Source organism: Adelges cooleyi, unplaced genomic scaffold, assembly GCF_023614345.1.
Source record: "Adelges cooleyi isolate 19-005CV unplaced genomic scaffold, UGA_ACOO_1.1 ACOO_flye_CR_arks_rails_tigmint_CR_PRNA_30, whole genome shotgun sequence".
Lineage (NCBI taxonomy): Eukaryota > Metazoa > Arthropoda > Insecta > Hemiptera > Adelgidae > Adelges > Adelges cooleyi.
This window is the reverse complement of record NW_026095971.1, coordinates 5,523,214-5,548,736: the sequence shown is the minus strand read 5'-3', so window position 1 is coordinate 5,548,736 and position 25,523 is coordinate 5,523,214. Positions and strand designations below refer to the sequence as shown.

The window sequence follows — 25,523 nt, the reverse complement described above, 5'->3', positions numbered from 1 at the left end:
AAAAAATATAAGTTAAAAAATTAAATAAAGTATAATACAAAATAATTTAACAAACAAATAAATAAAATCCTTATTATATGAAGAATGTATTTTATTCAGTATTGTGTATCTAAATAGTTTGTTTACTAAAATTACAAAATATTTAAATAATAATATTAAAAAATAATAACTTGATATAAATAATTAGGATAAAGTAAGATCACATAATACAATAGTTAAGTATATTATATATTGTCATACTATATAGTTATAAATAATGCAACAATGATAGATAAATAGATTCGATAAAGTTACATAATAGTATTTTTAATTTTTTTATTTCATAGTATATTTAAATTTCTAAAAAGATTATATATGTTATAATAATACGTTTACTTTTACACATATTCTATGTAAATAATAATAAAACATAGTTATCTAAATGGAATAAAAAAAAAATGTAAATAAGTATAATTATAAAAAAAAATTAGATCTCAAAATAAAATAAATTAGATAATATTTTTCCGGTAAAAATAAATTACTTTTAGATATTAATTTAATATTATTAACATTTTTTAAGAAAAATTCTTACTTACTGAAAAATGTATCTCAACCACAAAGTACTAAAAATTAGTGTATAGTCGCTTACGATAAGAAGACGACTAGGTGGCATGACTTGTTTACTAGAGAAGTTATTTTGGCCCAGTGCACACATGTGACTTGTCATATCCTGACCAGAGAATATAATACGTAATTTAGATACATATTTTTATTCTATGCAATCTAATATGAATATTGAATAGTATTTTAAAGTTAAATAATAAAACGATTATATTAATTTTATGTTGTTTTTTCAATACTGACAATAGGGTTTTACTTCATAACTACAATGTAATTGTAAACAATTTTATTAAAAATACTAGGCGGGATTTATGATTTTATAATCAATAGTCAATAGTGTTTAACCAAATAATATAGTTTTGTGTCTATTGTCAAAATATAATACTTTACTTTAAATTACCATAATTTTAACTTATTAATTTAATATTTTTTAATGGCATAATAGGTAGTACTAACCTAGTGACTAAAACAGTATAAGTTATGTGTAGACCTAGGCTTATGATTATTAGAAATATTTAAATTCATAATTGTATAGGAAATAATAGTAGATCATAGAATATTGTCTATTAAATATCAATATATACATTTGCTGTAATTATTATATTTAAAGACTTATTTACTTAATACAATGGCATAAGTATAATAAATTTAATGGTTTTTGTGGTAACTTCTAAATGTAACCTAGTTTGAAGAAACAAATATTATTAATGTGGATTAAACGGATAAAACAGTATCCTAGATTTTAATTTAATATTGAATTTTGAATATATTACAGTAAATTATAATAAACATATCAAACGCAATACTTCTGATCGTTATAGATTTGGTATATTGAAATAATAAATATAAATAAATAAATATAAAATAACTAGGAAGTTAATAACATAATACAAAAAGTGCTGACTTTAAGTTACTATTAATACATTTCCATAATAAATATTTTTTAAAAATATTGTTTAACATCTTTGGGGTCCTGAAATCACCAGTTATTTGCATACACATACTACAAATAAAATAAACTAAAACAATGCATATATAAAAAAAACAAGACAATAAAAATAACAAAATGACTGAAATTAAATAGCATTGCGTTGTTTTAATTTTTGTAGTAATATTAATGTATGCATTGGGTGAATATGTGTGGGGGCATAAAACAACAATAATTCAAAACCACAAAAAACATTTGTTATACAATAATATTTATAGATGTTTACCATTGCTAATATCATAAAATGAGATTTTAAAATTGGTCAGCTAAGAGATCACAAATCTCGATGGATACAGGTTCTTTACTTGATCTTACTGTTAAACGATACATCTGTTAAAATAAAAATTAATTAAATACAATTAGAGATACGTTTAAGTTAAATGAATAATATAAAATTTTTTAAAAAAAACATAGTGCTATAAATACAGGGGGGCTGAGAATGAAAAACCACATTTGTAATGGGCGCTTTAATTTCAATTTTTGAGGTAGAAAGGTGAAACAAAAAACAAGTTGTTGCAAATTTAGGGAAGTTTTATTTGATATGAAAAAAATATTATTTGTGAAACAGTATGGTCGATAGATGACGTCCTTAAATGAACGGATGTATTCTTGAAGACGCTCGCCAAAGTTTTTTTATCACTTTCTCCAACATTTCCACTAGAATTGATGCAATTTCACTTCTAATTACGTCCTTTAAATCGAAAAGGGTTTGTGACTTGTTGACATAAACATTCGACTTCAGATACCCCCATAGGGAGAAGTTGCAGGGGGGGGAAATCGGCGAGAGGGGTGACCATGGAACGTCACTATTTCGAGAGACCAGACGTCCGGGAAAATTTGAACGGTTGAGTTCCATTGAAATTCTCGCCGTGTGGGTAGTGGCACAGTCTTGTTGGAATCAGATATTTTCAGTATCCATTTCGTTTTCCTCTAGGTAAAGGGTGAACAAATCTAGGAACAGTCTCATAACGCTCAGAATTCACAGTCACTGCATACCCTCTCTCTTTATATTCAAAAAAATAAGGCCCAATTATTCCGACTTTTAACGATGCACACCAAACCGTTACTTTTTCACTGTGAAGAGACTATTGGTGCAATTTTTTGGGTTACCGTTTGCCCAATATCGGAAATTTTGTTTAATGATGCCGCCTAAGTGGAAAAGAGGTTTTTCGGTCTCCACTACCAGTGAGGGCCTCCAACAATGCATGTCCGTGCAAGAACGCTATCTATTGGACATTCTGTTTCCCAAATAATATTTTTTTCACATCCAATAAAACTTCCCTAAATTAGCAACAACTTGTTTTTTGTTTCACCCCTCTACCTCAAAAATTAAAATTATGACGCCTATTACAAATGTGGTCTTTCATTCTCCGCCACCCTGTATGATTTATATAGAAATATAAAAACACAGTATCTATTTTATACATAATATTATAAACGTTTTAATATGACATTCTGTTCAAAGTAGACCTTCCTCACTTGAAGAACATTTAAGATGAGATGGAAACTGTACTTCATTACTACCTAATTGTATGAATTTTTTAAGATTGAAACAAATGAAAGTGGAACAGTGATAAATTAGTGAATATTAAAAAAGTTAAAAGTGAAACCAAGATGGCAGTAGGTGTTGAACAACAGATTCGTTATGTAAATGTGTAAATTATTAGGAGCTGGTTGGGTTCAAATCATCCATCGACTTAAGTTAATTAACAAATATTTAAAAAATGATACTATATTAATTAGTATATAAATAGTAAATAAAATCCAAGTGGAGAATATCAAAAATAGTTAGAGAAATTATATATTAATAATTAAATTAATATAATATTAATAATTATATTTTAAAAAACTGATCTTAATTGGTGAAAGCTGGCACTAACCAAAATCGGTTGTAAATATTTTCAAAATGTTTTTTACACAAAATTGTGTTGTTATTTGGTTGAAGTTAACAAAAAAAAACAAGTTGTTATGATAAAATACTAGCCACCAGGCTAACAACGACCCAGTATTTTGATGATTCACACATGATTAATTCAGTTTAAAAATAATTATACACTTAAAATACATAGTACCATGTGTAAAAAAGGTAATGAACAATTTGTTCTAATCAAGATTACTCTTGAGCATTTTTAGGAAGATATAATATTGATACACATTTTCTGGTAAAATATCCTTTCGTGTGGAGTCACAATGATAACATTTTGAGCAGAATTAGAAGTAATTAAAATATTTAAATCTATAGTAAATAATAAAAGTAAAAATTGGACAAAAAGTGGTCCAAGACGTTGGTTTGTAAATGTAAGAAAAGTTAGATTTGAAAAACAAAAAAAGAAGAACGGTAAAGAATATGTCATATGGAGACGTGCTAAATGCAAAACGGCAGAGATGAGCCAAAGAAGTATTTGTGAGTTTAAAGGTTGTAGTTAATGTATGCAATATAAATTTGATGGAAAAGCTAATTATTCATTATATAATTGTATTTATATATTATTCATACAATATTAGATACATACCTGAGCTTGTTTATTAGGTTCTAGTCGTAATAAGCAACCTATCTGTTGTGTCTTCGTATGAACAATACCAGCACACACAAAATTATCAGGATTTGGATCTATACCATCTAAAAGCTGCATACCAAAACCAGAGAGTTTTGTTCTTGTTGACACCTGATCCATTGGTTGGGATGCCTTAAATATTTTTTGAGATTTTTGTGGATCATGATTACTAAAAAAATTCCATTAAAAAAATGTAATTAAATTAAAAATAGTAAAAACATTCTTAAAAGGCAAATTGTAGAGTGGTCTGATTTAAATTTTTTTTTATAGAACTTAATAGTTCTAAAAAAATTAATTTTTAATTTCTAAAAAAATTCTTTTTATTTTTTAAGAAATTTTGAATTAGTGCATCAAGATTAATGTTTAAATGTTAACTTTAAGATGTGAACTATAAAACATTTTCCTGTTTCAAACAATAAGTAGATAAAAATTACTCTACGAGATGACATTTTTTTTCATATAAGTCATTAAAGCTCTCCAATTTAAAAATATTACAATTAAATATAAAAGTTCCTTTTATAAAAATTCAAAGTTAATTTATCTGCTATTCTTAGTATGTCTTATTTGTTATTTACTACATTTTAGTATTTTTAATAATATAATTAACTATAGAATACATTATCATTATTTAGCCCATCACTTGTGATAGTTAAAAAAAAAATTACCTGCCAAGATTCTTCCATCGAGCAAAAAACGATTCGCTATTCATTTCGGTTGGTTCAAAGAATTTGTTTAATGTCACAGGAAGTTTGACAGCAACACTTTGTGGCACTCCATTATATAAAAATGATACATTTATTACAGGGGTTCCTGAATAAAATTAAAAGTCATAAATATACTATAATACTCTGTTAGGTACATAAATATAATATATATATATATACATTATTTATTATTCAGGGAGCAGTCAAAATGTAGTCCAAAAATCCAACTTTTCAGTATCAAATTATCAAAGTTTCAAAAGAAAACTTGTAAAACAATTTTGTCTTGCATGCAATTGATTAGTCTTTTAACTAATAATATTTAAGATAACTCTTTATTATGAATCATTTTTCTCAAGAATATGTTTTAGACATTATCGGTTTTTACTTAATAATCAGATTTTTTTTCTAAATCCAAAACAGTTAAACTCTCATTTTTGGTCAAAAAAAAGGACTTAACTGGTTTTGACCATCCGTCGAAGATATATATTTTTAATAAAAACATTTACAAACCTATGTACTCTTCTATACATTCAATGATGGCCAATTGCTGTATTTGTGCACCAGCTTCTAAGACTGGCTCAATAGGTTTGATCTGTATTGCTAATTTAGTAACCCATAAATGAGGACTAGATAAGACAGTGGAGAAATTCTGAAATATCAAAATTGTTATTAGAGTATTTTTAACCAATAATCTATAATTTATGTATTTTAAACATACTTGCAAAGGTACAGTGGTTTTATTGCCATAAAAAAGCCCAAGTCGGCCTAAGTTTTTTTTGAACTCGCACTTAACACCCACTTGAATAAGGTCGTTTTCAAACAACACTCCGTTATTCTTGCAAATAAATCTAAATGGACCATAATAAAGTATTTTTATCTTTTTACACACACAATTAAAAATAATTTTGCTTTTTACTTCTTAGGATTATAGTTATTTTGACTGGCATTTAACGAATTAGAACCTGCTGCTCCACCGCCATATAGATCCCCTAATACGTCTACTAATACATTAGCGTTACTACCTGAATGTGTAGATGTAACAATTGGAGTAGATAAACCAAGCAAATCTGCAGAATTACTGTTTGACTATAGGAAGAGATAACACAAAATAAGTAAATATAGAACTTGTACACATTTTTTTTTTTTAACAATATGTAGATACATAAGCATGAATAGGTTATGTTGATAGATAATATAATATTGTTATATTCAATTTTAACTCAAAACTGATCAACATTAAACAACATTTTAAATTAATATTCACTAAGTTTCTTACATTTGTATGATTAGCGTGATTATTTTGATGGTTAATCGGGGACGGCTCGGGACTACGGCCTTCTTGTGTTTCAGTCTCGGGTACACGGCCTGGTTTTTTCTTTTTTAAAACGGCTAATATCGAAGATTCTCGTTCAGGAAAAGATGGCATTTCTTCTAATACAGTAGCCTAAAAACAGATATCAAAAATTCATAAATATTTTAAGGAAGACATTCAACTAAAACATACTGTACTACACAAAAGTTTTCAATCGATCAAAAACATATAAACAAATAATGAAAACTAATTATTTTGGTTAAAAAAATAATAAGAAAAACTTTAATACTCACCAAAACATCGGTAGATACAATTTTAGACAGCTGCAAATATTCAGACGCTCGTTGCTGTAACTCGGCATCAGCACTTCGTAAATTGCTATCTTGCTTCAAGATTTCTTGAATTGTAGATTTAACTTCAGGGAACAAATTTATAAATTTAACATATGTTGATAACAACAATGCTCGAGTCATCGGTGAACACAAATGGTACTATTTACATTAAACAACAAAAATATTAATAACAAGTAATTAGGACAATTTATTTTAAAATTATATTAAGTACCTTGGAATGTAGCAGTTGAAACTGTACATTTGGTGCGGATCGAGTATCGCCAGCAATCAAATTACCAAACTCTCCAAGAATATAGCCTCCTACTTTTACCATGTTTTCATGGCAGGCAGGTGCTTGAAGTGCCTGTATATAATTATATTTATTAATAAAACAATAAGTCATCATCACCATTCATGTAGCTTAACAAGCATTAAAGGCACAATGCTGCCATCATGAGATGGTTTCTTAACAAATTCGCTATTCGGGACGGGTCGTCAGTCCATCGCCAGAAAAGACGATGGCGACACCTTTTCACTAGACGATTTCTCGCCCATGACCGAGTGTTGCACCAGCGGCGACAGTGAACGCCAAATACACTGACGCCTTACCCACTCGGCCACTCGCCCTCTTTAGAATTAGAACACTAATGAAGTTGATATTTAAAACTAAATAATTATTGCAAAACAATTTTACCTCAAAGACAGTTTTAGCAGCGTAGCCTTGTACGTCATCCCTATTAATAACAATTTGAATGACACGGTACCACACTTCTTCAGAAACATAATCTCCTGCTATCCTAATTAAATTAAGTATGACGTCCACATACCACGTATAGTCTGTTGCGTATTTTTCAGCCAAAATAGCAACTTTGAGTACCTAACAAACAAATTATTATGTCATCGTCATTATGGTTTAAATTAATAGTTTAAAAATGCATACCATTTCTTCTCTTATAGAATAGTCAGCAGTTTCTAAATAGTTTAACATCTCTTGAACTATTTCTTCAGAATTTGATTTATCGCACATAGCATAAAGTAAATCAACTGCCTGTTGTCTGACCGAAACATCCTTTTCCATCTAATTATAAGAAATACAACACATGATATACATATTTTATGTTATGTTCTTGATTTTCACAATGAAAGCTTACTTTCATCGACAATATAACCACTTCTTGATGTTTTTTAACAGCTTCATGTGAAAATTCAGAATTGGCTAAGAGACACATAGACTCTAAAGCCAAATATCTTAAATTTGTTTCCCGATTAGATAAAAATTGACCCAACTGGTTACAAGCTCTTACAAGTAAATTTGGTTCACTAAAAAACCAAAATTATATATTAGTTATAAAATAGCTACAGTGGTAAATCATATATATTTTTACTTAAATGCAGAGCTGAAAGCTTTTACAACAGGTTTTTATTTTTCTATTTTTGTTTCTGGACCCACAATATTTCTTATACTGCAGAACAGATTTATTTATGTTGGAAGTCTACTACAGATTACAAATTATACCTGAAAGGTACTTTATTGAGCCATAAATTATAAAAGTTCACCCCTTCCCCATCAAAATGGAGAAAAACACTAAAAATTTACATATTTTTCTTCAATTTAAAATTGCAGTGTGCCATGCCATAACTTTTTAAAAAGTCAGATTACTTCAAAACATATGGAATATTCTTTAGATAAAATATTACAGTTATATAGTTAAACCCAAAAAACATCAAAAGCCTTGTTGGGGAAACATAAAAAGGGAACTTGTTATTTTACAATTTGATATATTTTTTTTCCTCATGTTAAAACACGTTTTTGGAAATAATTGTAACTTATAGTTTTTAAAATCCTTTTCTTTTTATAATTTTTGTTGGATATTTTTAAACATTAAACATTTTCCAATCAATCAACATTTTCAGTTGATTATTTTCAACTCACATATTTTAGGTACAATTTTTTCAAAAATCTGATGTCCAAATTTATTATTATTCTATTTCCCTGAAACAGAGTATGACAGTACCCCCATTAATACCTATTAATTTTGTTCCTCCAAATTCACTGTACATGGGTATAATTAAAAACTGTTTTTTTTATAAAAAAAAAAGAGAAAAATTATACTCATGCTGTATTAAATTTCCTGGTTGATATGTGTGAATTAATCAACAGTTCACAGGCCAGAAGCTAACATTTTTCAACTCATTATTAAGAAAAACCTAATTTTTGTTGTTTTTAAATATTGGCACATTGTCGATTGTACATACTTACAACATTTTTAGTTTTTATTTCAATTTCAAAACAATGTTATCAGATTAAGGTCTCATTAGGTGATTTTATATAAATGTATAATTACATTTATCCAAAATATGATTTTTAAAAAGTAATATAACATATCTCTATACAAATTAATAATAATATAGGCTAGCTATAACACTGGTAAAAGAAAACAACTTTTATACATAAGAAATTCTTACCTATCATTATGAATTATCAAACTAATGGCTTCAAATAATACAGCATTTTTAGCATTGGAATGTTGCACTTTTTTTGATTTTGGAGCTTCTTGAGCTTTGTTTAAAATTGTTTCTAGGCACTCATTCAGCCTTACTCTCACACCTGCGTCCTCTATAAAAAAAAGTATTTATCCAAAAATTAAACTAGTATAAGACAAATATCAGTGTTTAGAATGAAAGTATTAAGTCAAAAATGTTTTAGAAAATTTACAAGGGTTCAAAAGACAATGGTCTAGTTTGCACTGCGCACATAGGATGGGATAACCGACTAATGTTTGGCGAGGTCGTACAGTGTATATTCTGCAGTACTTATACTTAAACAGATCAGACAGTCATAATTTTTCAATCCTTCGTCAATTTTAGATGAGCTGTTGTTAGGTAACGTAGTGTAAACAGCCATTTGAGATAATATTACTGATAAGGAGAATGTTAAAAGACGGACTACTTTAATGAATAAAACACAAATTCAGGACATATGGTGTTAATACTTACTTTTTAAAGATAAGAAATACCTACTAAATGGATAGCTTCTTTAGGTAACAGTATAAACTAGGCCATTGTTGAAAAAAAAAATAACTAGCAGCTATAAAATAACAATAGGCACTCAATAAATGTGTAGATGCTATTTATGACTTTTGGCTTTTCACCATGAATTTATAATTGTAATATTGTGGAGAAAAATTGTAAAATAACATAGATGAATGTGAATATTATATAAAACAATTTAGTGATTTTAATTTCAAATTTTTATTTAATAAAGGTGTATTTATATACACCTTATATATATATTAAAGGTGTATTTTGATATTTTAATTAGTTATTAATGTTTTATAACGGGTTATTAAGACCCAACGGTTCCTCCCCCTAAATAAGAGGTTTCTTGACAATCTATTAAGTAAGAACGAGTGGTTAGTCTGTTTGCCGGGGAGGAGAATGGTGACGCCTTTTTATCAGATGGTTTCTCACCTGGTAGACGAATAAGTTATATGGGACACAGTGAGCGTTAAGTACACCGATTCCATGCAGACTTCTCGACCACTCACCCTCTTTGTATTAACTAGATTACTCTTGTATAATTAATTACATTAAATAATCATTATAAAATCATGAGTGAACTAAACAAAAATTCCAACACACAAAATTTAGTAGCATATATACCTGGCGTATTATAGTTTTGCAAAAGTCTAAGTAATTTTACTGATAACCATGGAGCTGGAACAAAGTAATACGTGTAATCTTGTAGATCAGTATAACTAGCAGTGACAATCTATTAAACCAAAATAATACATAAATTTATAACTATTAACGTAATAGTTTAAATACACTCAGTTTGTACCCTTGAAAGCCTTGAAACTGCAAAACTGACACAAGCTTTATATTCTTTTGGATTTCGTTTTACGAGTGCATCAATAAGTGAAACAGCAGCAGTGACAACACCCAAATGTTGATCGTTTAGTAAATGTACAATCCTTGATGTCCATTCACTAGCACCATTAGAGTCTATTGGTACAACATCTGGATTAGTACGCAATAAACGTAGGAAACAGAGGGCTGCTGATTGCTTGACCACGTCCATAGTATCGCTACAAAAACATATTATTACAATTATTAATCTGACATTATACTTATGTAGATATAATTTAATGTAACTTTTAAAAGCACTAACCCAGAAACTAGAAGTTTAGGTATTTCATACCCAAATGCTTCAGCCATGTCCCTACTGCCAATATTGGCAATGCACTGCATTGCTAAATTAACATGGATAGAGTTCCTAGTAAAAACAAACATAAATGTCATTAAGTTATGTTACGATTAAAAAATTAAAACCATAAACACCCTGTTAATAAAAACTTACCGTGATTGTAGGTCATTTTTTATACTTTGATTAATTAGTTTTATCAAATCGCTATTGGTGTTGACAAGTACGGAAATAAACAAATATCCCTAGAAGAATAAAATGTTTAAGTGGCATACAAATTTATTTTAACACATTGATGGTTGCACATTTAATATTATTGTTATAGCTATAATCTTAAAAATTGAAGTCCAGGCGTTTTCCAATATTACTGCTACTATAGAGAAATAAGAGAAAAAAATTTCCAAACTTTGTTTTTTATCTATTTGTATTTTAAAAGTTAAAAAATATTTATCTTAATTTTTAATAATTTAAATTAATATTTGATTAGTTTTGGGTTGTCACTAATTAAAAATAATGAAAATATTCAATAGTTTACTTTCAATTACTATTAATAAACTTTTTTTTAAATAATTAAAATTTAAATATATTTTTATTAATTTTATAAGAATATTTCACATTATTGGTAAATGTTATCTTAAAAATAATAATCTATTAGAATATCTTTTAAAAGAACCAAATATATTGTAAACAGTACATACTACAAATGTTGTTAGCTTCTAGATTTTTTTATCCAAGAACTACAGACTTAAGATATTTGAGATAACCAATGACAAAATCACAATTAATATTAAAACACACAATGTTAAAAAAAAGACTCATAAATTTTGATCATATGACTGACAGTCATATAAATTTATTATAATCTATAACCCTAATTGACTGGTCGCAACAATTTAGACATTAACAAATAACTGGTCATTATTTGACTGGTGTTTAACTTCAGTTATAGTTTTGAAATTAATAGTTATTAAAAGTGAAGTCCGGAAGAGAGGTATAGTGTAATATTATTTTTATCTGCACACACTACTCAAACACACTTCCTCTCCCACACAAACTTTTAAATGTTAATAATTGTAATTTTTATAGCACACTATGTTTTTATTAAAAATAAAATATAGACATACATATACTCATATTATTGGTCAGTTGGTAGATTAGTATAAGGTCTATGGGAAAAAATGATTAGCTTATGTTAAATGGGTCACCTTATAAATAATTATATACACCCATGTGCTCTACATTAGCAATATAAATTCTAACTCACTATTTGTTTTTCAGAATATTTATTTGAAGATAACAAGTTGACAGCTTCCATGTGGCCAAAATCAATATCATGGCCCAACAAAAATATGAACAAAAGCTTACAAACATATTTCTTTTTTTGATAACCATCCAATGTTTTATCTCCTTTAAACTTGCTTCTAATATTGGCTAGTTCTTTGTTGATTCTTTTTATTTCAGCCTCTTTGCTTTTACCTAAAACATAGTAAATTTATTATAGAAAATTATAGTACTTTAATATTTCTACAAAATAAAAATTCAATAATAGTGATAACAATGGATGTAATTTCTACTAAGCCAAAACTGTAATTAAAATACTTATATGAAATGAATAAAATTGTATCAAAATATCAAGCATTTTTTTTTTATAATTTAACACTGATTTATAATTAAAAATTAAAATTTGTTTTTCATCATAAGATAAAATAATTTATTATCATTATTTATGGGAGTATGCATATTTTAAAACAACATTTCATAATATAAAATGTAGACAATAAATCATTATATTCAAGTGTTATCCAGTACATTAAACATGTATATAACTTGCATATAAGGTATAAATAATAATGTTCACACAAAAAACCAAATTTGAAATAATAGCCAAATAAAATTAGTTTTCAATATGCTGAATACAAATTTAACCGTATGTCAATAATTAAAACTTTATTTAATTTTATAATTTATTCAATATTTCTTAAAAATCCAAATAAAACTTAATTTGTTTAATAGAAATTTGCGATTGATAATCGTGTATTAATATTTTACGATTAAAATAAATTGAAAGTGCAACAAATTTTCTACTGTTTTCATTAAGATTTTTGTAATTTTCATCACAAACAAAAAAATTATTAGGTATATGTACTTACAATTCCTAATATCCGAAATAAAGACTGCCAATCCTCTCATACCATCTCCTCTAACAGCGGGCATGATTTTGATATTGCAACACAATACTTACTAATGAACTTTACACCTGAAAAAAATACAATTTTGTTATACTAATATTAGACCAAATCTAACTTTAAAATAATGATAATTTTTTAATTTTTTTTTTTAACCTTATCATTAAAATTTACATTTAAATTTAAATTTAAATTGGCATCATCTACAATGAACGTGTTGAAGTAGCCTTTATTAAATAATATATCGATGACAGTTTACATAGTGACTTAATCGAGAAGCTTTTTTTTTCAAAACAATTTATTTCTACGTCTGGTGACATTTACATGGTCTCTTAGACATAGTTTGATTGTGCTTAATGGACAGTTTCCTGCTTATTTGACCAATATAAAACATTTGGGTATTATCAAAAATGTAGACTCGGAAAAAACTTTATATGGGTACAGGTACTCCAAACATGAAATTTTAACACCCAAACGCCATACATATCGACCCCTAATTTTTATTATGGGGTCATGTCCGAGTAAAGAAAAACCAAGTCATCGGCGTACTGTGGACAAGGAATAGTTTAAAAGGTACGCCGTAACGATTACACTAATTAACATTTAACAGCTGTACATACCTGGAAACCGCAGTAGCGTAAAGGAGTCATTCAAATATTAAGTGACAACGTTTGCACTTCGATCAGGTCTCAGCGGAACGACAACTGCAAAGGTAGTCCGAACATGATTATCACTGAATTGGCGCGCTCTCCAGGCAAGTCGACACACAACGCTTTGGTGTTACAATTGACGGACGTCGGACAGTTGTCACCCTTAAAGAGACGGACGTCACACACGTTAAGCTCACGCAAGATGATTTCGCCGACAAATCGACTACGACTTCTGATTCTATCTTCATTGAACTTTTCCACTACCCGTGTTGTTTTTTTTTTATTTACATTTTTTATTCGACAGTGCCAACCATACACATATGTTACGCATTGGTGGTCACACTGATGTACGACACAACCGTGGCCCCGACCGTCAGGCGTCCACGGCTAATCCATATCAACAGACAACATACAGACGCAGACTGATCATAGCTTAAATGTTAATATAGACTGAATTCATCATTCATCATCATTGCACCATTACGACATTATACTAATAATCGATTTTTATTATCTCGTCACCAATTTTTTTGTAAGGGGCGTTTCTCTTAGGTTAGCGTTTTTGTTGGCGTCTGGCTGTAGAGCTGTAGCTATAGCTTATCTTCTAGTCACTGGTGGATTAAATAATAATAATTGTTATTATTATTTAATCTATGCTAGAACTTAACTGAAAAATAAAATTGTATAACATTTTCCAATATTCATTACGTGCTCGTGAAGCAACCAAGACGAAATCGCCGGTGTCTTATCAAAACACAACGCCATTACACCACTGATAATGCGACAGCGACGGTCGAAATTGGAATAGAACTTGGAAGTGGTGGTTACTGGTTACAAGTTACAATAGTGGTGACTGGCGACTGTACGTTCGTCCTGACGTAAGCTGTTCGGCTGCCCGACAACGAACTCTATGGACCTCCACATGCGGCAGCTACGCCCGTTTTTTTTTCTTCTACGAGAAACTGTTATCGCCACTAAAATTGATTATTGATAAATGATAACACATTTTTTTTTTTTTACATAGCCTTTATTGTAAATTTAACAGCTCAACAATTAACACAAATTATTAAATGTGTCAAATCCATGAAAATTTATAAATTATATATCATCGTTTAGGTTTACTTTACCGTTTAGTTTTCCAATCATATTTATATAGAGGTACTGATGAAGTTATTACTTTACATCAATGGATGAATTCTTCTATCAAGACCCTTGTTCATTTAAACATTATGTCACTCATGACTTAATAAGTTATTAAGTCATGATATAGTCAATTATCACTTCACTTATTGTAAATAATAATTATTCACAGATTGTGTAAATTATATATAATAATCAAACTTATATATATGTATCATATACCAATACTTCATAACAATAACAATTACTAGTATTAAAAAAATTCTAGTTAGTAATTTGATGTTTATAATTTGGCACCAGGCGCAGATTTAGAAATTAAATATGGAGGAAGGGATGACTAATCTGACGTTGGTTAAATATAGCTTTGAGGGAGGATTTCCGGGCTTGCTCCCTGCTCCCCTAAATTAATATTTCTGTATTTAACCTAGCAGCTTTATAGAATTTGTGTCATCAACATTAATACCAAATTTTCAGTTTTTAACATTGAAGATATTTCTTTTTAAGTTAAATATCTTAAAAGCATTGAGTTCAACGACAGAAGAATATTTTTTATCTTTTTAAAATATATATATGTAAATAATACGTACAATTTAAATAAATATTGTTTAAATAATAAATCTAGTTATTTACGTTAAGTATTATCTTAAATTATTGTCAAAAATAATCCCTAAATAACGTATTTTAAAAACTTTTTTTAAAAATCTACATTTTAGGGGGTTAATTTCATTATCATTAATGCAGCTATGCATTATAAAAAAATATCAAATTGTATTTAAAAAAAGCCAAAGAGGGCTTAACAGCTAACCACCTCCGTGGATCCATTTGTTTTGATTGATAACTTTACATAAACTTAAGTCTTAACATATTAATATTGACTTAAATTATAATAATACTAAACAAAATTTAGCTGCGTTACTTTCGATTGAAATGGTAGAGATAAAATCTTCTATTGGAATAGAGAAAAAGGAGCGATATAAAATAATACATAAATCAAAAGAAATGCATATTTGGGCATAGTTAGCGACGAATAGTTTGAATTGCCGTTATCAAAAAATAATAAATATGATAAATGAATGGCGTTATGCATAAAGATATTTATTATTCAACTAATAATACTGTTTTTGTGATAATTTTCAAATTTTCGCGGTCATCCATCGACGCTTCGGTCGCAATCGCCTCGGGCCGCCATTTTTGTACCGAACAGCATTTCGCGTTCCCCAGACAGCGACCACCACTACAATTTTTCCCGTACTGATCGCACCGTGGCCCTCAATCATTTTACGTTTGTCACGGTTTTTTGTCTACTGATCGCTACTCGCCTGCCCGCAGCCTGTGTTAGTGACTGGTTCCGTAACGCCGTGTACGTAACACTCATTACATTAGTTACTTTAATACGTACCCGCTAACAGTTGGCCGGTAGTTTTCCTAAACAATTCATTAAATTTTATGAAGTTAAGCTAGTCGCGTTATTATAACGACCACGTCTACAAGAATCGTTCGTTGTTTGTAATATTTTTTATTTGAAATTAATTTAAGATAGAAACACATTATGGCCACTGCTGAGAATCCAATTTACGGGCCGTTCTTCGGCGTCATGGGCGCGGCATCTGCCATAATATTCAGTGGTAAGCATACAACAACAACTATGAACTTTTGATATTATGTAATTTTAATCGACTTTGTTGTTACTGTGGACCATAGTCCATAGGCAGCAATGTTTTCTGATAAACAGGCGGAATGCTAAGCATATAATATTGTTGCACGTCCGCCACACCCACTCTTGACTTGCCGTGTTTGCTATTCGTCTCGGCCCTTGGCCTATCTTGTTGTAAATCGACCCTTATTGCGATTTTTGTCATAGGGCTGTGCCTAGTGGTCAACTTTCCGGTCGCCGCCATCAGCTTTATCATATTTAGGTCGTTCTAACTTAGCACGTTTTAGGCACTAGTGCGCCAGTTTTTAGGCGTGGCTTGCCGCCGCCGCCTCTAATTTTGATAATAATTGCCATTGAGTGGACTTATAATTAATTTCGTAGACCAATACAATTTTATGGTTTTGTTAAGTACGATCATGCTTATTTTCCATATTTGTTAAACTTTTTAGTTTTGGGTTTTTTTTTTAATGGGTATTGATTATTATAATGTTGCCCTATATTCTCCTTAAAATATTATTTTAGCTAGTTAATCCAAGATTGTTGGACTAACTGAAATACTCATGGTTAGCATTTCTATGATATCTTGGTTTTTATTTTGTGAATTGGGTTAAATGGCCTCTAATGGTTTAAATTGAAAAACGAATTAATTGCATCATTATCATATAAGGGTGTGACCCACTGTGTAGAATATGTTCTTGGCATGGTTATGCTCTAAATTATAATGACCTGTTGTTTCTTTTTAAACTTAATAATTAAATTTTGTGTTTAAAATCATTGAATTAAAAAAATAAACAAAATGCTAGTATTTCGGCTGCGGGCGTGACCACAATTTAGTTTAATTTATTCATTATTTTGTCTTGTTCTTTTTAACTTACCAGCCTAAATAACAGTTTCTCTCTTGATATATTTTAATTAGAAATATTTCAAATTTTAATATTTACTCTAAACTGCTTTAGTATGATTTTAATAGAATTTAATAGTGGGTGCGGCATTTGAAGGTCATATAATTTTCTCACTCCAAAATTGATTATTGAAAGCCTATTATGATTTTAATTAAGTATCTGCAATTGGTAAAGTGACTAAGTTGTTATACTAGTATAAAAATTTGGATGAACAATTCTTTCATTACGTTGTATCATGTTTTAGGTTTAACCCTAATATTTTCTTATTACCTTCTATATACTGAATTATTACAGTAATTAAATATTGCAAGTGTTTAAAAAAATTACAAATTACTTTTTAAAAACATACCTAACTTCTATATTTTATAAACGTGATTTGCACAAATGCATTCTTTTTTAGAAACGAGGCTACAATTAGGTCAGACCTTAAATATGAAAACATGGTTCATGGCATTGCTAAATACCAATATTCCCTTCCTCCCAATCTAAATAAAGCAAAGCAGACATTTTTTATTTTAAAACATTTTGAATATTTATTTCATTTAAGGGAAAATATTAAAGTGAAGTAATTTTTGAGTTTAGTTATACTTATTTTCCAATTTGAAGTCAGTGTAAAGCCGCACCCAATTTTCTCTTAATGTGTGATACTTGACTTAATCTATTTTATTTATTACCGGTTTTTAATAATTATACTTTTAAATAATGCTATAGATCACTAATAATTTAATAATCAATGTAATATAAGTTCATTTTAATATGTTATTTAATTTATGGAAAGGGAAATTGTAATTAATTAGCATAGACTAATTATAAAATGTGACTTGTTATTTTAGACATTTTTTTTTTTTTTAAGAATTGTATTATAGTTAACATTAATAGTAAAAAAAGTTTGTTTATTTAATATCAAAGTTACATGGTCAATAATATATAAATATTATATATGCATATTATACATACATTAAAATATCTATGAAACTACAGCAACTTAATATTTTTTTTTTTTTGAAATTTTTTGTTCTTTAACCCCTAGGGGTCGTCCTTGTAGAGCTTCATCTTATATAGAAGAAAAAACGCGCTTTATCCAAATATGTGAGATCAGCCTAGACACTTCTCTATTCTTTATTTGATAGATTATCAACACAATAGGTGCAAAAAAAATGTTCCCATGCAAGACTGAGCAGTGTTAACACCGCAGTGCAATCACCATCAGGCTTTTTAAAGTTGCACCTTCAAGGAGGTTTATTTTGCTTTCCAACAATTATTTTTAAATTTTATCAGTGGCTCTATGGTAATAATTTTTAAATCTGCATTCTGTTTAATTTTATTCTAACTAATGAGGACCTATATAGTATATTAGCATGATTCATTGTTTATACATACTTACTTTAAATGAGAAAGTAAATTATAACTGTTTGGCTGTGTGCGGCGCAGTGTTATAAAGTGTAGTCTGACAGGTACTAAAGACATTGGGTTTAGTTCTCGCAGCACCGCGTAACAGAAATTAAACTAATTTTTGTTTTTAACTATATCATGAGATGTAAAAAAATAACATTTAAATATTTTTTTATGAAATATACTGATGAGTGATGATCATTCTATGCTTTCAGCTCTTGGTGCTGCTTACGGCACTGCAAAATCAGGAACCGGTATTGCTGCCATGTCTGTTATGAGGCCAGAACTTATTATGAAATCTATTATCCCAGTTGTCATGGCTGGTATTATTGCTATTTACGGTCTCGTCGTTGCTGTTCTGATAGCAGGTGCTCTAGAAGAACCCTCCAAATACTCACTCTTCAAGTAAGTTAACTATCTAGGTGATAAAAAAAAATGTATGTTAATTTAATTATATATATCACCAATTATATTTAATTAATTTCTTTAGGGGATTCATTCATCTTGGTGCCGGTCTCTCAGTAGGCTTCAGTGGATTAGCTGCTGGATTTGCAATTGGAATTGTGGGCGATGCTGGTGTAAGAGGTACAGCTCAACAACCCAGATTATTCGTAGGAATGATCTTGATCCTTATTTTTGCGGAAGTGTTGGGCTTGTATGGACTGATTGTTGCAATTTACCTTTACACTAAATAAGAAATTTGCCCCAAATTAATAAAAAAAAACAAATTTTTTGTTCAACAAACAAACCGTGAACACCGAAACGACATCAGTCAACAATACAAACAAATTATACCATATACTATCATACTATTAACATTTTAGTTAAAAAGGAAATCAAATATTTCGCCACACACTTCATTGTAGTAATTCTTCCTTCCCTGCTTTCATAAACAACTTCTGTTCACGTAGGAAAATATGAAACCTTAATTTTAAACATTTCTATATATATATATGAATTAAATAAAAGGATGGCCATTTCATGTATCAAATGTCATATTTTGTGTGTTCTTTTATTTTTAATTTAAAATTTTATGTTCCAATGAGTTATTACTAATTTCTTTCCTCCCTCACTTTTAAATGTTACTTAAACATCGAGGTGTCAAGCCCTCGTATAACAAGGACTTTGCAATCCAAACCTAGTTCAGTGTGCGAATCCTCTTAAATTGAGAAATGTACACATTATATTAACTTTATGAAACTAGTAAAAAGTTCAGCACAAAATTTTAGTTATAGAATTTCATAGACTTATAGTTAGAAGTATTATTAATGTTTGTTTGTTTTTTTTTTTTTACAATTATTGTAAAATAAAAATGTCACACGGTTACTGGCTAGTTTGAATTTTAAAATAGAACTTAAATAAAAGTTTTTAAAATACCTACTAGTTCATCTAAAATAATAACTTACAAGTGAGCGTTTGACTAAGACGCGTTTAAACATTCCAGTTTATGTATAGGTAATTTGATTGTGTATCCTGGTGTAAACAATAATTATTAAGATTATATGAATATCTGCCATTTTATTTGTTCATTAGTTTCAAGTTTACAAAATACTGTCGAGTACTCCATTTGTTTATTTGCATTCATAACAAACTGTTAATTTTTTCTTATCATTTCAAATTATTCATGTTCTGTAGAAAAAAACTCACTTTAAATTTATTTATTTTATTATAGTTGTGTATAAATAATGTGGTTAACATTTTGTTTTATTTTATTTTTATTTATTTTTATTATTATTACTATATTTTTTTTGGTTATCAGTAGACACTTCAATACAGTAAACTCAATTATTTTTCCATTGTTTTTAGTCGTTTAAAAATATAAGTGTAATATATTATTATTTAAAAGAAATTCTAAGGGATTAAAAAAAACCTGTCTAATTTTCTATTCCTGATATTCTAGGAATTCTAATTATATAGTAATAAAAACAAAATTGTTGTTAATTATTGTGTTTTTTTATTATTAATACTTATTACTTTTTTTGTGTCTTCTAATAAATCATTAACCAATACATTACTAACATGTGTAAATGTCTTTTCTGGTTAGCAAGAGCCATTTTCTCAATTTATCATGTAGTTCAAATAGTAGTGATTGAAGTGTGTGCTTTTAAATAGATAAAATACATACATTTTGGTATTATTATATTTACATTTTACCAAAAGGAATAATATTTGAGTTGTCAATTGATCAGCACAATTAAAACATTTTAGAATGACTAATGGTGTAGACACAACAATGGTACTTTGTCTATGGAGTCAAACTTAACTATTGGCTATCTAAGTAGTATGAGTATTATTGTATTTTTTTTTTTATTAATCACAATTTCTAAAGAAATGGCATGGTGTGATGCAGTGGTAGCTGCAGTTGGTTAATCTGCCATAAGCATCACTAGCTCCCAGATAGGCCAACGAGTGTGTATTTTAGTGATAAATCCATGACTTTATTCAAGTAAATTTTAATCTAGATGGAGTGATAAATAAGTTATTTTTATTTAATCATTGACATTCGGTTATTTATTTTGTTTTAAATTATTTGTTATATTTTATTATTTATTTAAAATAATGATTCAAAATCACTTTTTTAAAAATTACTGTAAGTTTGTTGGAATACTTGACAATGGAAGTCACGTGAAAGGCCTTATTTTTAAAAAGAACCCAAAGTTTCTGTGTATGGTCCTTATTTTAAATGTCCATTTTTTCCCCAGAAAAATTTACTGATTGTTCAAATTTTAATACACAATTTTCTTATGAAATTTGATAAAATCAAAATGATTTTAATAGTTGTATACTTAAAATAAAGTTTTTCTTTTTAAAAAAAGGAAGTAGATATATTATTCTAAAATCACAATTTATGAGTAACTAAAATTACCATGAATCAAGTTGGATAAATTATATAGTAGATCAAATAAATCCTTCATTTCAGTAGTAGTAAAATAGCCTTACATTGTTTTAAGAGGTTCAGATTTTTTTATTTTAGTTTACATTATTGTATGTGTATTTAAAACATAATATTTTCAGTCGATTTTAAGAAACAACTGTTGAGAATTAAATATTTCATATGAAGTTTATAGGATAAAATAATATTTAAAACATCCTTAACCAGGCTCACGAGGCTCAGTCTGTTGTTAGCGCTGAAGATGACAACATTGTTGCCGAAATACATATACGTGGAGAGTTTATTATTGTATGGTTAAGGGTGTTTTAAATATTATTTTATTATATATATATATATATAACCATAAGTTGCTAGATTAAGTTCATAGGAATAAGAATGTAAATAAAAAAACACGGTATTTGCAAACTTCAAATATATTGTTAAAAAAAATCATAATGAAATACCACAAAAAAAAAGTATTTCTTTTACCCAGAACTCCTTCTCATTGTTGATTGCTGTACATATCAGGAATAGTTATTGCTGTGTATATAATGTTGCGACATCTTCAACGAGCATTGAACACTACCACTATTGATATTTATGTTAAGGAAGTACATTTGTTTATTTAAAACAATTACATTTATTAGAATAAAAGAAGGAAATGTGTCATTGATTTTATAATAAACAAATTGACATTTTTTTAAAAATAGCAGCTCTAGCGTGCATTCAACAAGGGAAAAATGTGCTAGTATATCTCCTACCTGGTTTAAATGTACTTAGGCATTGCCATTTTACCAGTAGATTGGCCAACCTATTTATTATAAAATCAATGTTAATGTAAACATTCTCGGGCGGTTAGGAAAAAACCACCTAACCGAGTAATTAACAAGCATGGTCGGATCAGGTCACCGAGCTACAGCTTAGATCTCATCTTGGATTTGCGACATGTTGTTGAAATTTACCCTTTGGACAACTATGCTTTGAGCTAACCGTTAGACACTCATTATTTTAGTTCTCAATTTTTAAAATTTGTACCTGGTTTATCTGAGAATTTCAGTGATCAGTCATGCTGATTGCTCTCAATCAACAATCTATATTTTAACCCTAGAAAACTAATCTTATTTCTACCCTTTTATTTCTAACAATTTGTCAATTTGTCGAAATGGACATTTAATATAAATATGTTAAAACTACTCTGTTTGTTTTCTTTTCTTTAATATATTAGTAATATAAAATAAATATAATAATATAAATAAATAATAAGTATAATTATATTTTGTGTTTTTTGAAAGCATCCCTTATTTATTAACCTTCGTCCTTTCGGCGAACTATTAAACAGCTATTCATCGATTTGACGATGTGGGTTTTGCGTAATCGTAGATCAAGGACTAACTGATAACAATAGAACTTTTTATTTTATCATTAAATATACCCAACAATATTTATGATTGATAGATGAGTGGTAGAATAGACATACATACTAAAAATAGTCGGTATAAAATTATCGGTATTTGTCAAATTTACGAATGGTGAGAGTTCTAGGGTTAATAACCTGTTCTAAAACCTAACTTATGAAGAAAACTTAAGGAAACTTTATTGTAAAAACTGCAAATAACTTAAGTTGTCGGGGTGACGAAAAAGGATACATCTTTTTGTGCGTTTTTTGTACATAATTCGGTAACCACATTCTCTGCATCTTATAGGGTCTTTTGGCTTCATTTCATTTTCTGCTTGACATGCTAAAACAAAAATGTCCTTATTTACAGATAACTTGAGATTACATTTAAACTCACATTTAAATGGAAAGTAGAGTAACTAATTTTATGCCTTATAAATAATTAGAATTAAATAAGTAAGTTATCCAAACTTAAAGAAAAAAAAACTAGTTTTTTCCCGTATATACAAATATAATAAGTGCAAATTTAAGTTGTTTTACAGCAATATATTTTTATAATAACTACCAAAATTCTATGATTTTTGATGTTGCTGATACTATTTCAGGAGGATAAGGGGGCGGCAAACAAGCTTTCATTTATTGGTATAGCAATGCTATAGCTTTTCAACACCATAATTATTTTAGGTGTAGCATGCATGTACAGGGTGGGGCAAAAGATATGCATCGGTTTTGAAGGGCTGTAGAAAAAAAACTATTTAACTTAGAAAAATGAGGTTTATATTGTTGGATTCAATAGACAATTTAGTTTCTTACATCAAGTTTTAAAGATTAAATCACTAAAATAGTGACCGTGAGCGCACAAACCACCCCACATCTCCCCTCGGAGAGACCAGGCGCTCGGGGACCATTTGTCTCAATTTCAGACCAGCGCGCTCACCAAATTTGACTATTTTCATCTTTTTTATTTGGGGATACCTAAAGGAAAACGTTTTAAAACATCATCCACACAACCTGGAAAAACTTAAGAAGAGAATTAGGGAAGAAATAATGGCTATACCCATCCGTATGTGTGGATAAGCGGTTGAAAACTTCAGAAATCGCCTTCAAGAGTGCATCATTGCTAACGGTCGCCATTTTAGTGATATAATCTTTAAAATTTTATGTAAAAACTAGATTGTCTACTGAATTGAACAATATAAATCTCATTTCTCTAAATTGAATAGTTTTTTTTCTGCAGTCCTTCAAAACCGATGCATGTCTTTTGTCCCACCCTATATTTGCAACACCTAATGTCTGCAGCTGACAACTATATTTAACAGTTAAAAATCTATTATCATGTTTTTTTAGTAATGGAGAAAGTTATATTTTATGAGTAATACATAAAAACTGGGATGGTAAGATAAGAATGATTATTAGGTATAATCAAAGAAGTAGTATAGGTCTTAATAATTAAATAAATGGGAAACATGTTTTAAGAAGAAAATATAAAAAGGGCAGAGGCAGACGTATTAGTGATTAATATGTAGGGAAAAAGGTAACAAAACTAGCCAGAGATAAATGAGAATGATGATATAAGGATTGCTAGTATAGGTACAAAGGTGTTGAGGAGTAGTTTTAAGTAGAGGTTAAGAGTCAGGCTAGATAGCAGCTAAAGTCGGAAGAAGTAACAACAAGAAGACTAAAAGGTATTGAAAGTATTCAAATTTGTAAGAACCTTCAACATCAATTGACAGTTGTAACATAGTACATGATGTATGTACAATTTTGTTATCATATTTTGTATTTTTGCTGAAATTTAAAGTAAAGTACAAATATAAATTATAAAATAAGTTACCTCCACATATGTATATAAGTGCTTTTTTTGGGGCATCGTCTTGATTTTCACTTTCTGTGATCATTTTGATACTGTCGACACCTAAATACTACAATTAGATATTTTTTAAATCTTAACAAGCCGGCTCGACGTTATAACTTAAAAATCGAATATATTGTTATTACTTATTTGTTTAACTTGAATGTTTTTCAATGATACTAGATGGCAGATATACACAAATTGATAAACGCGAATGCTAATCTGATAACATGATAAAATGATTAGGTATATCAACAATTTGTATTAAACATTTTGACAATATGGTGGCCAATTTTCTCCTGTAAGAAATACTGGGCCGCATGAGAACGCTAAAAACCAAAAAGCGGTATACATTACTGTAAATTGTAATATAAATTTTAGATTATAGTATACCGTTCTGGCAGTAGCGGTACACTTTGGAGACAAAATATTTATACTTGTCACTGATGTACCGAAATCATAGACCTATAAAGATATAGGTCTATGGTTTTGATATTAAAATAATCGCATGAGTTTTTGGGCCCTAAATGGTTATCGACAAACCGTTTGCTTTCGTACCTCCGCGAAATAATTAAATAATTACATTTTTGTCATCTTGCCGGTTTGTGTAAATCACGGTAAATCTATAATAATACAGAATAATAATTTCGTAACAAAATAAACAATAATTTATATAATACTATTAATTCATTAATCATTTAAACTTCTTAAAAAAAAAATCCAATTTCTTCCAAAAAGTTAAAACGTCTAGTTTTTAGCTTCGATGCGGAGCTCTCAAGGTGTT

The 25,523-nt window shown here is 28.7% G+C and overlaps 3 protein-coding genes across 4 annotated transcripts; 1 reads left to right on the top strand and 2 right to left on the bottom strand.

The window, feature by feature from the left end:
• Positions 1-427: 427 nt before the first annotated feature.
• Positions 428-13,872, bottom strand: LOC126838224 (AP-2 complex subunit alpha). 2 transcript variants are annotated; one of them, XM_050572480.1, is made up of 21 exons: positions 13,502-13,872; positions 12,846-12,952; positions 11,960-12,171; positions 10,852-10,940; positions 10,663-10,767; positions 10,333-10,579; positions 10,155-10,263; positions 8,958-9,108; positions 7,643-7,811; positions 7,432-7,569; positions 7,186-7,368; positions 6,724-6,855; positions 6,453-6,650; positions 6,124-6,291; positions 5,764-5,933; positions 5,566-5,695; positions 5,358-5,496; positions 4,809-4,953; positions 4,102-4,312; positions 1,815-1,918; positions 428-709 (listed from the first exon to the last, which is right to left on the bottom strand). In XM_050572480.1, exons 2-20 carry the CDS (start codon positions 12,907-12,909, stop codon positions 1,841-1,843), a joined length of 2,838 nt encoding a protein of 945 aa, XP_050428437.1. In that variant the 5' UTR covers positions 12,910-12,952; positions 13,502-13,872; the 3' UTR covers positions 428-709; positions 1,815-1,840. The 2 variants fall into 2 exon arrangements, with proteins under 2 accessions (XP_050428437.1, XP_050428436.1); XM_050572479.1 differs by lacking the exon at positions 428-709 and having other exon boundaries at positions 1,338-1,918; positions 13,502-13,871.
• A 2,073-nt stretch (positions 13,873-15,945) lies between these two features.
• Positions 15,946-19,610, top strand: LOC126838123 (V-type proton ATPase 16 kDa proteolipid subunit c). The gene is made up of 3 exons (XM_050572271.1): positions 15,946-16,296; positions 18,835-19,024; positions 19,110-19,610. The coding sequence occupies exons 1-3, from the start codon at positions 16,221-16,223 to the stop codon at positions 19,312-19,314; spliced, it is 471 nt and encodes a 156-aa protein (XP_050428228.1). The 5' UTR covers positions 15,946-16,220; the 3' UTR covers positions 19,315-19,610.
• Positions 19,611-21,907: 2,297 nt separating this feature from the next.
• On the bottom strand, positions 21,908-24,927 carry LOC126838124 (DNA-directed RNA polymerases I, II, and III subunit RPABC4). Its single transcript, XM_050572272.1, has 3 exons — positions 24,722-24,927; positions 23,138-23,230; positions 21,908-22,079 (listed from the first exon to the last, which is right to left on the bottom strand). The coding sequence occupies exons 1-3, from the start codon at positions 24,783-24,785 to the stop codon at positions 22,057-22,059; spliced, it is 180 nt and encodes a 59-aa protein (XP_050428229.1). The 5' UTR covers positions 24,786-24,927; the 3' UTR covers positions 21,908-22,056.
• Between the last annotated feature and the right edge of the window lie 596 nt (positions 24,928-25,523).

Excerpts from the sequence above, each read along its gene's own strand:
- LOC126838224 (XM_050572480.1), bottom strand. The coding sequence starts at position 12,909 with ATGCCCGCTGTTAGAGGAGATGGTATGAGAGGATTGGCAGTCTTTATT. Across the intron at positions 12,172-12,845 it reads TATTTCGGATATTAGGAATT|GTAAAAGCAAAGAGGCTGAA; the intron begins GTAAGTACATAT and ends ACTATGTTTTAG. Across the intron at positions 10,768-10,851 it reads AAAAATGACCTACAATCACG|GAACTCTATCCATGTTAATT; the intron begins GTAAGTTTTTAT and ends TGTTTTTACTAG.
- LOC126838123 (XM_050572271.1), top strand. The coding sequence starts at position 16,221 with ATGGCCACTGCTGAGAATCCAATTTACGGGCCGTTCTTCGGCGTCATG. Across the intron at positions 16,297-18,834 it reads ATCTGCCATAATATTCAGTG|CTCTTGGTGCTGCTTACGGC; the intron begins GTAAGCATACAA and ends CTATGCTTTCAG. Across the intron at positions 19,025-19,109 it reads TCCAAATACTCACTCTTCAA|GGGATTCATTCATCTTGGTG; the intron begins GTAAGTTAACTA and ends TAATTTCTTTAG.
- LOC126838124 (XM_050572272.1), bottom strand. The coding sequence starts at position 24,785 with ATGATCACAGAAAGTGAAAATCAAGACGATGCCCCAAAAAAAGCACTT. Across the intron at positions 23,231-24,721 it reads ACTTATATACATATGTGGAG|CATGTCAAGCAGAAAATGAA; the intron begins GTAACTTATTTT and ends TTTTTGTTTTAG. Across the intron at positions 22,080-23,137 it reads CAAAAAACGCACAAAAAGAT|TGGTAGTGTTCAATGCTCGT; the intron begins GTATCCTTTTTC and ends AAATATCAATAG.